The sequence below is a fragment of the Castor canadensis genome, chromosome 10 (genome assembly GCF_047511655.1).
Source record: "Castor canadensis chromosome 10, mCasCan1.hap1v2, whole genome shotgun sequence".
NCBI lineage: Eukaryota > Metazoa > Chordata > Mammalia > Rodentia > Castoridae > Castor > Castor canadensis.
Window position 1 is genome coordinate 73,050,697 of NC_133395.1, and position 15,008 is coordinate 73,065,704.

At 34.6% G+C, this 15,008-nt stretch overlaps 1 protein-coding gene across 7 annotated transcripts in view; it reads right to left on the reverse strand.

Moving 5' to 3' along the window:
* Pds5b (PDS5 cohesin associated factor B) overlaps positions 1-15,008 on the reverse strand; it is a 197,147-nt gene that overhangs the window by 46,841 nt on the left and 135,298 nt on the right. For all 7 annotated transcript variants that reach the window (XM_074043570.1, XM_074043569.1, XM_074043568.1 and 4 more), the window contains 2 exons: positions 7,201-7,324; positions 4,041-4,199 (listed from right to left, as the gene is read on the reverse strand). In XM_074043570.1, coding sequence (XP_073899671.1) covers positions 4,041-4,199; positions 7,201-7,324 — 283 coding nt within the window. The remainder of the gene's footprint in view (positions 1-4,040; positions 4,200-7,200; positions 7,325-15,008) is intronic.

Here is a 15,008-nt window from a genome sequence, read left to right on the forward strand (position 1 = left end):
GTGTGTGTGTGTGTGTGTGTGTGTGTGTGTGTGTGTGGTGTAGGTAGTGTGTGTGTGTGTGTGTGTGTGTGTGTGGTGTAGGTAGGTTTATTCCTGGGTGGGTATGTGTGTGTGACTATTTTGAGTGGGATTATTTTCCTGATTTCATTCTCAGAAAATTCATTTATTGGTGTATAGAAAAGCTACTAAATTTTGTATGTTGCTATTGTTAATTTTAAGCTAGGAGGTAATGGAGAAATAGCTTGTGGGGATAAGAACAAAATAATTGTATATATTAGACCCTGATGATTTGTGGCTGTGTAACTTTAGTTGACTAGAGTCATGTGATTTGGAGACCAAAGACCTGTGTGTTAGTTCCCTTTATCTACCGTTTTTTTGGGGGTTTTTTTTGGCTGTGTTATTCAGCCAACTCTATCACTTTTCCTTCCCCTAAGGGTAGTATTTCTTTATAAATTTTAGGTATTTTTATTAATCATACGTTTCAGATTTTCTATATCATTATTTTGCTTTCTTTAGTGAAAAAATTTTAGGTAAAACATATCAGAAAAGTACATAGTTTAAAATGGTACAGTTTATTAAGCTATCACAAAGTTAATATTTTCAACAAATTAATTATCCAAGTAAAGAAGTAGATTATTGGCCAGGCACGTCAACTCATTTCTATAATCCCAGCTACTTAGAGAATTAAGGTTTGAGGCCATCCTGTGCAAAAATTCAGCAAGACCTGATATCAATGAAAAAACTGGTGTGTGTAGGAAAGAACTCTAGTATGAAAATTACATATCCATACCATCCAAATCAATCTACAGATTCGATGCAATCCTCATCAAAACCCCAATGACATTCTTCACCTATTTAGGAAAAACAACCCTAAAATTCATATGGATACACAAAATACATCAACTAGTCAAAGCAATCTTGAGCAGAAGAACAAAGCTGGAGCCATCGCAGTATCTGATTTCAAGACATACTATGGGATTCATAAATGTAGAACAATAGAGCAGAATAAAAGACCCAGAAATAAACACTTCTTCAACCTTTATTGAGAAACACATTAGAGAAAGGACAATCTCTTCAACAAATGATGCTGGTAAAACTGGATACCCACAAGATATAAAGAAAATCAATTCAAAATTATCAGATTTTCATAGTAAGACCTGAAACTCTGAAATGACCAGAGGAAAACATTGGGGAAGCATTTTAAGATATTGGCACAGGCAAAGATTTCCTGTATTGGACTCCTCCAAAAGCACAGGAAACAAAAAAGCAAGAATTAACAAATGAGATTACATCACATTAAAACCTTCTGCATAGCAAAGGAAACCAAATGAAAAGACAATCTGTAAGACAGGAGAAAATCTTTGCCAGCTATTCATCCAACAGAGGATTAATATACAGAATATATAAAGACCTTAATTAAAAACAAGTCATCCAATTGAAAAATTGGCAAAGGATCTGAAGAAATATGAAATGTCCAATAAATGTTAAGAAAAATGTTCAATATCATTATCTATCAGGGAAATGCAAATCAAAACTACAATGAGACCCCAGTTAGAATGGCTGCAATGAAAAAATAGCAATAAAAAAAAACAAATGCACGGGTCTCCAATGGCTCAAACCTATAATCCTAGCTACTAGGGAGGGTAAGATTGGAAGGATCATAGTTCAATGTCAGCCTGGGCAAAAAGCTCACATTACCCCATCTCAACCAGGCTCTGTGGCGTGTACCTGTCATCCCAGCAGTAGTGGGAAGCATATATAAGATTGTGGTGCTGGGCAAAAAGTGAGACCCTATCTCAAAAATAACCAGAGCAAACAGGGCTGGAGGAATGGTTCAACCTGCCTCACAAGTGGAAAGCTCTGAGTTCAAACTCCAGTACTGTCCCTCCTCCCCAAATGCTGGTGACGCTGGTGAATACTGGGAGAAAAAGAAACTCTTACTTACACTATCCTGGGAAAGTAAGTAGGTACAAACACTTGGAAACAGTATGGAGGGGTCTCAAAAACTAAAAATAGGGACTGGCTATGTGGCTATGTGGCTGTGTGGCTGTGTGGCCTGCCTAGCAAGTGTGAGGCCCTGAGTTCAACTCCCACTACAACCACCACCAAGAACTACCATGTGATCCTACTAAACCACTCCTGTGTATATATATCTGAAGGAAATAACACCAGCAAACAAAAGAGATACCTACAAATCCATGATTAATGGTGGTACAATTCATGATAACTAGCATATAGAGTCAGCCTAGATGTCCATCAACAGATGAAAATATTCAGTCATAAAGAAAAACAAAATCCTGTCATTACCAGGAAAATGGATGAACTGGAAGGCATCATGTTAAGCAAAATAAGCCAGATACAGAAAGATAAATATCACCTTTTCTCTTTTTGACAGTACTAGGGTTTGAACTGAGGGTCTTGTTCTTGACATGTTTTCTTTTATATGTGAAAACTTTAAAAAAATCAACTAAAAGTACGAGAATTAATAGGGACTGGGAATTGGAGGCATGAGGGGAGATGATGGAGGTGAGATGATGGAGGGGAGAAGGGAGCTGGTAAAAGAAGGGTAGAGGGACATGACATATGCACAAAGTACATATATGCAGAAATATCACAGTAAATTCCATTAATAGATATAATCATATGTACTGATAATAATACAATTTGAAGTACCAAAGTATTAAAAACATATTAATGGGATGAAAGAATAACAACAGATATGACACATATGGAAATAAACCTACACATTTTAAGAATTTATCTGTATTTTTAGAGAAGAAACCTTATATCATATTTCTTTTAATTCTCCAGAGAACTTAGTACAATGCTAAGGTCATGGCAGACCCAAAACTGATGGTTGGTCATATAACAGGTCTCTCTGTGTGTATAAATACATATAAATATACACATATACACATGCATGCAATAAAACTCCTTGCGACTATAAAGGTTTAATTCTCCCAGGCCAAAACACATCCTGACTTGCAAACTAGAAACAAACAAAATCATTATTTTTTCCCCAATATTTTTTCCCAGGACTTTTTTCATTCTCTACCATATGTAAGAAAAGGAATACTACAGTCATGACAACCATTCTGTGAAATGGTTTGTCAATCTGCATATTTTGGTGGCACTGGGGATTGAAATCAGAGCCTTCCGCTCTACCACTTGAGCCACACCCCCAAGTCAAACTGCACATTTTTAAAAACAGATGCCCTTATACAAATTAACCTCCTGGGGGTTTAGACTGATTAAAGTCCAATATATTTAGAGGTAAAATACCAAAGTAAAACCCCAAAGAACAATGAACAAACACTTAATGAAGGACAGGAATGTAAAAACAGGTCATGTTAAAGAGAGACTAATAGCCTGGGGGGTGGGTGGGTAAATGAAGAGGATAAAGGAGGATGAATATAGTTGAGGCACTTTCTACACATGTATGAATGTGGAACACTGAAACCTGTCAAAGTCATTTTAAGAAAGGGAGTGGGGAAAGAAGGAGACTAATGGAGAGAATGAACCAAACTAGGGTACAATATACACATATATGGAAATGTTGAAATAAAACCCCCTGTATAACTATCATATACTAATAAAAATGCTTAAAAATAAATAAGTACACCTGTATACCTATTAAGTAGTGTTTCAAGCAATATCCATTTTCTAATTAAACTGTTTTTCTGAAATGTAATGTATTTTGTTTCAAGTGCTTTAAGAACTAATTTCCAACAGCGTATAATATATTTTAAAGCCAACCTTTCTCTGTATATTAAATTATTGAAATATTATATTTATTTAAAAGAAATTAATCTTCTGTAAAGCTGAAGTAGAACCAGGTGACATTTTATACTACAAGTCATAGACTTATGCTTAACTAAAGAGACGGTTCATATTTTATAATGGAGTTAAAGCATACTTAAAATTGGAAAACCTAAAATAAAGGTACCCTAAAGTGTTATTAATGTCATTTGACTTCTTTGTTATACTAAATTTTACAATATAACATTATGAAGAACACAAATCTAAAAAATATAAATTACCCGATCATTCATGAGAAGATCTTTCACAATGAAAGTAGCCACCAAAGATTTCAAAGGAGCAGCAAACTGATCAGGTGCAAGGAGAGCAATATGACCAATAGTAACCAATGGTGTTATAAGATGTTCCAGGTTGCTTGGATCAAGGCTCTTATGAAGAGGCTGAAAATGAGAGGAGGAAAGGATAATCCAACTCTCTATATAGGCAAACAAACTGTACACATATTTCATCTTCAAATTATAAAAAATACAAGTTTCCATATATTACATGGTATAAGTAGTAACTCAAGCTTACACCTAGACTTCTATAAGTTATCTATGTCTAAAAGACATTAAGTTTATAAAGACTTTCAGTTTTGACCGAGTGATATTTTAGAAGTAGGTAAACATGTCAGTGTAGAGAATTTCATAATATAGCTTATTATCTTATGACCATGTAATATGAATATGTTAGGGCTCATAAATACCCACTTTGCTTCTTCCTAGACATAAAGATGACTCCACATTATAACTTTCTCTGCAGTCAGGTGAGGATGTGTGAGTTCTGATCAAGGGAATGGGAGTGAAGGTGAAGCATTCCACACCTGCACTGAGGCAGATAGACTCAGGGTGTTTTCTACACTGGCTCTCTCTTTATTCACGGGCTGGGTTAATGCCAACGATCCAATGTGCTTAAGGTGGAGCCCCTAGTCAAAAATAATCTGTGTCCCTCTGCAATTAATTAGGAAGCCATCCAAACACCTCAAGCTTTTCCTATGTCTAGTCAATTGAACTTTGGGTGTCTTTTAATTACAGCCTCAAATAGTAAATACTGTAGCACATAGAATGATTTTTATTATTGAAATTGGAAATCAATCCATTAACGTAACGTTCTGCCTAACAAATGAAGAAACTCTTCATGAACTCATTTAAAATGATTTCCAAAGTTTATTGTTACCTTTAAAAGTAGGAAAAATCAGAAGAGTGCCTAAAATATGCTATTATTAGCACAAGGGTAATGGGGAAGGGAGACAGAACTGTTTGAGCATGTGTGTGTGCATGCATATTTGAATAAAATATCTCTGGAAAAGCATATTAGTAGCTGACAACATGGCTGCCCCTAGAAAGGTAACTAAAAAGTGGCTTGGGGGGGAAGGTCTTTCACTATGTATTCTTTTTGCATCTTTTAATTTTAAAGCAAGTGAATACATTACCTATCAAAAGGTTAATGCTGCATTTTAATGAAAATTTGGTGTTCTACTCTCCAGCATTGCACATCAGTTATATGCCACTGATACACATTTTGCCACGACAAAAGAATGAAGAAACTCTTCATATACTCATTTAAAATGAGTGTGTGAGAAGTAATGTAACACTGTAGTTTCCCAACATATTAGGGAAATACGAGGTCTCATTTAGTTAAAAATATATTTAAATGAGTTTATGTTTGCTACTCTTGATGACTTCCCTCAATACTTCCTTCCACTGAATATCTAGATGAATTACCAGTTTGTTTCTGTTATAAGCAAAAATATGATAGCACAAATAATTTTTTCAGTTAATTTATTATAATGAGCTTGATAATTTTCCATATTAGGTTAATAAAATCATTTAGGAAGTGAAATTACTGGTCAGATCATGAACAGGAACAACTCAAAAAGGCCAGCGATCTTTAGAAAAGCTTTTCTCAGAAAGCCAGCAAACCTTACACCTTACAGTAGGAGGAACAGTTGGAGTTCCTGTCAAGGTGAAATAAAAGATGTAATACCAAAATGAATATAAAACTACCCTACAAATAGAAATTATACCAGAATTTTTCTCATTGTTTTCATTAAAAGAAAAAAAAGAAATTAAGAAAAACAAACCTTTCCTATAAATCAACATGAATTTTAGGCTGGCAGAGCACCTGCATAGCAAGTACAAGGTCCTAAATTCAAACCCCTTAGTACCTCCCCCCACAAAAGAAAAACAGCTATGAACATTAATTTTTTTGGCCCTTAATTTACTGAAGCCATTACCATACTCAAAAACAGACTACAGCCATGTGTATTGGTGTATGCCCATAATCACAGGTATTTAGGAAGGAGATGAGAGGATCAAAGATTGAAGCCAGCTCAAGCAAAATAAAGATAGGGAGACCTTAACCCCACCCCCCCTCAAAAAAAGAGGCATGGTGATGAATGTCTATAATCCCCACTATTGGGAGGCAGAAGTAAGAGGGTCAATCTGAGGCCAGTGAGAAACTATCCGAAAAATAAACTAAAGCAAAAAGGACAGAGGACATGGCTCAAGCAAAGCCCAAAGTTCAAAACCCAGTAAAAGAAATAAATAAATAACCAACAAACCAGCCATGGACTGAGAAAATACCCCCATATTTGCCATCTACAGCAAAGATGCTGTTTGAAAGATGAAGAATGCTACTTTTCTTCCTTCTTGGACATTTAACATAATGTACAAAAACACGATTAAATTAACATAAAAGTTTCTAATTCAAAGATAGTAAGTTAAAAGTATTTCTGGTAAGTAGCTTTAGCATGATTTCCAAATTGTTTTGACTTCATTCAAAGCTCCTGAGCTAAAATTATAAATTAGTATTTTATAGATTTTTCTGTCTAGCTCTCATTTGTAATGACAATACTAGACAGTCCTTAGTTATAATAGGTTACAATAAAACTGCAATGCTTGGGTAAAAGTTATTTAAAGTATACAGAAAACAATATGAAGTATATATACAAAAGTCAGGCTTTATTTCTGGCACATAATTAGGTCAGTCATAAAAGTGTAAATTTATTTGCCTTGTTACCAATTAGTATTGACTTATAAAACCTGTATTTTTGTAGCAACTCAAACAGAATTCCAATTTTTTGAACCTAGAAACTAAGAGAATAATAAATCTGTTACTATCAATAACTATGATTGCAAATATAATTTCCTCTCAATGAAAAAGTCTCCAACTACAAATATATAAAAAAAAAAGTCAAAAAGTATTATATAATATTTGGTTTCTGAATCTGAATTAGAGTTAAACATCTGAATAGTTCAGGTATTTTCACTTATCAGTGTTGATTTTACAGATTCAAATTCCGATAGTATGCAAAAAGAGCATCTCCAAATGCAAGCATTCTACAAAATCAACAATATTTATTTTTAAACAAAGACATATGAAATAAAAAATTCTCATTACCTCAAATATCTGTGCAAACTGGGTCTCTTTACTGGAAAATATTGCATGGATACAATGAATGGCATATTTGGCTTGACGGGGGGGTCCTTTTTTAGATTTGTGATGTAAAACAGGAAGCAAGGCTCTAAAAAGGAAAATAAAAGGAAAACTGTAAGCCAGAAAAACTAGTATGACTTCTACTAGATACTTTGTGAGAAGGAAAAAAAAGTCCCCAAAACCTACTAAGACTCATTTTCACTAGTCAATAGTTTTACTTAATAAATTCCTGTATTAAAAATATAATCCAAGTGCAAGTATTTTCAACAACTACAAACACAAATAAGGCTTGTGATCCTACTCCTTTTTAATAGTATTCCCACTAGGCCTTCACTCTCACTGCTAACACTCCAGCTAAGTTTCTACCACCCACACATACACCACTATTACAGGACCTGGACAGTTCCTTCTTCCTCAAGTTTCTGCCTCTAACTGACATAAAGGGAAATATGACTAACCAATAATTACTAAGCAATGTTATGTACCAAGCACTATTAAAGGCTCTGAATCCTTCATGCTACTACCATTTTAAAGAAATGACAAATTATTACATACATACATACATACTTACATACAAACACACATAATAACTGTTTTGGAGTGGAAAAAAAAAGAGAAAAGGAGGAAAGGGCTAGGAAGTAAAGAACAGTAAAATAGTATTACAGTTTTAAACAGAAGCCCTCTCTGAATAACATAAAACTTGAGCAAGAGTTCTGAGGGAGGTAAGGAGTGACTCACATAGCTACCTGGAAGAGCATGCATGCTTCATAGCACTGTACTACTCAAAACTCTTAAAATGAATAGTGGATAAAGCATGAACTTTTAACTCAACTATTATTCAAACATCTCACACCAAAAGCAACCCTCTTCATTGCCCAATTCCAATCCAGTGCTGTAATATTAAGAATTTAGAGGTAAAAGATCCATTACAGTAACAGTAGAGTCTGGTAAGGATACCAATAGCAAAGTATAATAAAAAGGCAAATGAAGAACTGAAGGGGAAATTTAACATTTTATACTAAAGAGAAAGAGAATATCTCTAACACAAAGCACTTCTAAAGCTAGAGACTAAAAAGATCAATAATATCATAGAAAAATGGGCTGGATATAAAAAGGTAGAAAGCTCTTTAAAAGATGATCAATTACCCTGAAATGTTTTTTTTTTTTTCAATGTTTACCTTCACTGAAAAAACAACAAAACTGTAAGGGGACTCCTGCTTCAGATTATGGTAGTATAAGACTCCATTTACTCTCCCTGGCTTAAACAACCAGAAAATAAGATAAAAGTTTCATATATTCGAAAATAGGTAGCAATACTGCAATCCCTAAAAGCTAGAAGTGCTTTACATCACTCCAGTTTACTAGAAAGAGGCAGTTTCCAAGATGTAGCATGAAAAAGTAACCAAAATGGAGCCCGAACTGAGAGAGACAGTGATGGAAATTCAGGGAGGACAAGGTAACTTTGATTTCTAGGGTAGACTACCAAAAAAACAAGGAACTACAAAGAATGAAAGACAGTGAGAGTTTGGGTAATATCTTTGGCTAGAAAATGAACCATGTCATGCATGAGAAAAAAACTACCTGAAACAAGGAAAAGAGTACTGGGATGCAACAAAACAGAAAATTTCCTACACACATGCACACACAGTGCTTGATAGCTCCTATTTCCACTAGTCACAAAAGAAAGATCTAATACATAACCAGAAAAAAGTTAATCAACAGAACAGACCCAACAATGGCACAGTGATGTAAGTAGAAAAGACTTTATAACATCTGTTATAAATATGTTCCATGTACTCAAAAAGGTAAAGGAAAACACAAACATGGGAACAGAAATGAAAAATACAAAAAAGACCCAAAGAGAAAAAATGTAAAAGGCCCTAATTTTTTAAATACATGGATGAGATTTAAGTAGATTATATAATATTTAAGACAGTATCAGTGAACTTTTAAGAGTAGAAACAGAAACAAAAATGAGAAAAAAGAGCAGGAAAAAATAAGAACATAATATCTGTGGTTTATAAGACAATATCAAGTACTCAATAATATAAGTAATTGGAGCCTTAGAAAACAAAGAAGGGAAAATAGAAAAAAGTATTTGAAGAAGTAATAGCCAGAATTCTTCCAAACTCCATGGACCCACAAATCCAAGAATCTCAATAAACCTCTAGCTGAAAACATAAATTAAACCATTCCATGGCTAGCATTACCCATCTGATAAAAATCAGTTGTAAACAAAGTATCTTAAAAACAGATGGTATAAGAGAAAAACATTAGATACACAGAAACAGGACTGGAAAAAAAAAAACTTTTCCTTAGAAACTATATAATCCAGAGACAATGGGGTTATCTTTTAAGTATTAAGTGAAAAAGAAGAATCAAGCTGGGTGCCTGTAACTCAAGCTTGTAATCATAGTTACTCAGTAGGCTATGATCAAGGGGATCACAGTTTGAAGCCAACCAGGACAAAAAGTTTACGAGACCCTATCTAGAAAAATCCTTCACAAAAAAGGGCTGGTGAAGTGGCTCAAGGTGAAGACCCTGAGTTCAAGCCCCAGTACTGTGCAAAAAAAAAATCTTTCAAGAATGAGGAATAAAGCTGACAGAGTAGCTCAAGTAGTAGAGTGCCTGTCTAGCAAGCACAAGGCCCTAAGTTCAAGCCCAAGTACCGTCCCCAACAACAACAACAACAAAAAAAAATGGGGAAAAAATATTCAGACTTAAGAAAGCTGAGACAATTCACTGAAAGCAAAAATACACAAGAAATGTAAAAGATAGTTCAAGAAGAAAAATAATAATAGATAAAATTATGGATAGACATTCAAAAAAATGAAGAATGACAGAAATGGCAATAATGTGTAAAAGAAATCTGTCATTACCAACCTGAGATAAAATAAAGTAAGCTGGGCACTGGGCAATGCTTCATGCCTGTCATTTCAGCTACTCAGCAGGCTGAGATCAGGAGGATCACAGTTCCTGGCAAGCTCTTGGTTAGGGGTGATGGTCAGGATGTTTGTGAGACCCCCATCTCAATGGGGGAAAAAAAATGGACATGGTAGCATACACCTGTCATCCCAGCCATGGCAGAAAGCATGAAATAGGAGGATCATGGTCCAGGTCAGTCTGAGTAAAAAACAAGACCCTAACCTTAAAAATATCCAGAAAAAAAGGGAGAGGGGGCTGCAGGCATGACTCAAGCAATAGTGTCTGCCCAGCAAACAGGAAGTCCTGAGTTCAAACCCAAGTACCACCAAAAAATAAAATAAAGCAATAAATTATCTAAAACAAAAATATATTGTAGCATTTATAATAAAATATAGAAACTGCTCAGTATCTATGGAGTATTGTTTCCAGTACTCTCCTTGGATACAAAAATCTGTAAACACTCATATAAAATGAGTATTTGCATATAACCTCCATAAAACATCCCAAATACTTTAAATCATCTCTAGATTATTTGTAATGTAAATTGTTGTTTTATTGGATTCTTTAGAGAATAATGACAAAAAAAAAAGAGTCTGTTCATACTCAGTATGGGTGCAATTATCTTCTCTAAATCTATTTTTATAGTGTTAGGGAATCAAACCTAAGGCCTCACACATGCTAGGCAAGAGCTGTACCACTGAGCTGTATCCCCACCCCTTTCTCTGAATACTTTTCAAACTATAGTTGGTTGAATCCACAGACACAAACCCACAGATACAGACAGTCCACTGTTTATTACAGCAAAAGTGTAAAAGCTTGAAAGAGGAGAGCATGGAAATATGCTGCTATAAGAATTTTTTTAGTTATACACACTGAATAGTATACTTTTACTTGAGTGTAGATAAGCCAAGAGTAGAGATAATAAAATGAAACTATTATTCAATTCCAAGGAACACAGAAATGAGACAGAAAAAGGAACAAACAAAAGAAGAAAACAAAGTATAGAGGTGGTAGACTTAATCCAATCCTATCAATAATTATATTATAATTATATTAGTATATAAATAGTCCAGCTGAAAGAAACTGTACAGTTCAAAACCAAACCAAAGAAACATAGCAACAATAAAAAGACCTAAGTAGGATATATATATATAAGAAATCCACTTAAACATTAAGTCCCAGGAAGATTTTTTAAAATGAAAAAAAATATGCCTTACAAACACAAAAGAAAATGGTAATGGCCATGCTATTCTCAATCAAAGAAAAACTACAGAACAAGGAGTATAACCAGATTTAAAAAGAGACACATTTCATAACAACAGTCTGCCAGTGAAGCTGTGGTCAATCAGGCACTCTCATACTGTGCTAATGAGAATCCATAATATAGAACTACTAACTATGGGAGTGTTGCTCCAAAATTATATATGTCATTTGTTCTTCTATTTCTAGGGCTCATTCCCAAAGAAAACTGTCAAGAACAGAAAAGATGTACATTCAAGGCTAATCACTGCAGGATTACTCATGATACTGATCAATCTAAATGTCCACAAATAAGAAACAGGTTAAATAAACTAAGATACATTACAAAATAAATGAGGACCCCTCTATACGTAAATATAGAATAACTGCAAGTATATGTAGTTAAATGGGGGGGGGGCGGGGAGAAAAGTTATGGAAGAATAATTTTTACCTAAAGGAAATAAACAATTATGGTAGAGGAATGAAGGATAGAAACTAGACTTCTTAGATTATCTTGGCTACTTTACACATTTTTTGTAACTACTATTTCATGTAATTAAAAAATAAAATTAAATTTTAAAAGAGGAACTTTTATTGGCAGTACTGGAGTTTGAACTCAGGGCTTCACACTTGCTAGGCAGAAACTCTACCACTTGAGCCACTCCACCAACCCAAAAGAAACTTTTTAAAAATTAAGTGAAATGACAAGTATATCCATTTGGTGGCATAACCACTCAAAAAGGCATTATTAAGGAACGTTAAAAGACAGGAACTTGAATTCAAAGCTCTAATGTGATATACCCTAAATACAAAGAGAAGCAAACAGCTGTTTTGAGAAATCATACTGGTGGTGCTATTGCTATTCTGAAGCTGTTGTGGATATATAATTGGAAAAAGCAAATGAGTTACTAAGTAAGTGTTATCATCGTAAGTTATCTCAGATATATACAAATGATATAAATAAATCTAAGATTGAAGAAATTCAGTAAAATCCTATAGCCCTGAATTTGAAACAGAGGAATAAATGTGAACACAGATTACATTTTGCCTTTCAAAAACTTGTTTTTAGCTATCTCTACTGAGTTGTCCCAAAACTATGCCCCACATGTTAACAATTAGTATCCAGGGGACTCACTTTCTGATTTGTTAATACTATTCCCATTAAAAGAATGAGAGATCCTTGAAAAAAATGGCCAATTACAGGGATAAAGCAAGGTATGTACAAGATGGGTCTGGTCCTCTTCAACAAATGTTGTTAGGAAAACTAGATATCTGAATGCAGAAAACTGAAATTAGATCCATGTCTTTCATGCTGGAAACTCAAAGTGGATTAAGGATCTTAATATAAGACCTGAAACACTGAAACTAGTACAGGAAAGAGCAGGGAGTACACTGAACTAATAGGCATAGGCAATAACGTCCTAAATAGAATTCAAATGTCTTAACAACTAAGAGAAAAGGATTCATAAGTAGAATTACAAGAAATTAAAAAGCCTCTTCACAACAAAGGAAATGATCACTAAATTGAGGAGGTTACTCACAGAATGGAAGGAAATCTTTGCCAACTATACATGTGACAAGGGATTGATAACCAGAATATACAGGGAGCTCAAAAAACTAAACTTCCCAAAAGTCAATAACCTAATGAAGAAATGGGCAAATGAACTGAACAGACCTTTTTCAAAGAAGGAAGTCCAAATGGCCAAAGAACACATTAAGAAATGCTCAACATTCCTGGCAATAAAAAAATTGCAAATCAAAACCATGTTAAGATTCTACCTCACTTCTGTTAGAATAGCTACCATAAAGAAACTGTCAAAATATCCCTATTTGCAGACAATATGATCCTATACTTTTAAAGACCCAAAAAAAAACTCTACTCAAAAGCTCCTAGACACCATCAACAGCTATAGCAAAGTAGCAGGATATAAAATCAAAATAGAAAAATCATTAGCATTTCTATACACTAACAATGAACAAACTGAGAAAGAATATATGAAAACAATTCCATTTACAATAGCCTCAAAAAAAATCAAATATCTAGGTGTAAACTTAACATAGGATGTGAACGACCTCTACAAGGAAAACTATAAACTTCTGAAGAAAGAGATTGAGGAAGACTATAGAAAGTGGAGAGATCTCCCATGCTCATGGATTGGTAGAATCAACATAGTAAAAATGTCGATACTCCCAAAAGTAATCTACATGTTTAATGCAATTCCCACCAAAATCCCAAAGACATTCATCAAAGAGATTGAAAAATCTACCGTTAAATTTATATGGAAACACAAGAGGCCACGAATAGCCAAGGCAATACTCAGTCAGAAGAAACAATGCTGCAGGTATCAAAATACTCAACTTCAAACTATATTACAAAGCAGTAGCAATAAAAACAGCATGGTACTGACACAAAAACAGACATGAAGACCAGTGGAACAGAATAGAGGACTTGGATATGAAGCCACACAACTATAACCAACTTGTCTTTGACAAAGGCTCTAAAAATATATGATGGAGAAATAGCAGCCTCTTCAACAAAAACTACTGGGAAAACTGGTTAGCAGTCTGCAAAAAACTGAAACTAGATCCATGTATATCACCCTATACCAAGATTAACTCAAAATGGATCAAGGATCTTACTATCAGACCCCAAACTGTAAAGTTGGTACAGGAAAGAGAAGGAAATACTTTGGAACTAATAGGTATAGGCAAGAACTTTCTCAATGGAACCCCAGCAGCTCAGCAACTAAGAGATAGCATAGATAAATGGGACTTCATAAAACTAAAAAGCTTCTGCTCATCAAAAGAAATGGTCTCTAAACTGAAGAGACCACCCACAGAGTGGGAGAAAATATTTGCCAGCTACACATCAGACAAAGGACTGATAACCAAAATGTATAGGGAACTCAAAAAACTAAATTCTCCCAAAATTAATGAACCAATAAAGAAATGGGCAAGTGAACTAAACAGAACTTTCTCAAAAGAAGAAATTCAAATGGCCAAAAAACACATGAAAAAATGCTCACCATCTCTAGGAATAAAGGAAATCCAAATTAAAACCATACTAAGGTTCCACCTCACCCCTGTTAGAATAGCCATCATTAGCAACACCACTAACAAGTGCTGGTGAGGATGCAGGGGAAAAAGGAACCCTCTTACATTGCTGGTGGGAATGTAAACTAGTACAACCATTCTGGAAAAAAATTTGGAGGCTACTTAAAAAGCTAAACATTGATCTACCATATGAACCAGCAATTCCACTCTTGGGGATATACCCAAAAGAATGTGACACAGGTTACTCCAGAGGAACCTGCACACCCATGTTTATTGCAGCACTATTCACAATAGCCAAGTTATGGAAACAGCCAAGATGCCCCACTAACTGACGAATGGATTAAGAAAATGTGGTATTTATACACAATGGAATTTTATGCAGCCATGAAGAAGAATGAAATGTTATCATTCACAGGTAAATGGATGGAACTGGAGAGCATTATTCTGAGTGAGGTTAGCCTGGTCCAAAAGACCAAAAATCGTATGTTCTCCCTCATATGCGGACATTAGATCAAGGGCAAACACAACAAGGGGATTGGACTTTGATCACAGGA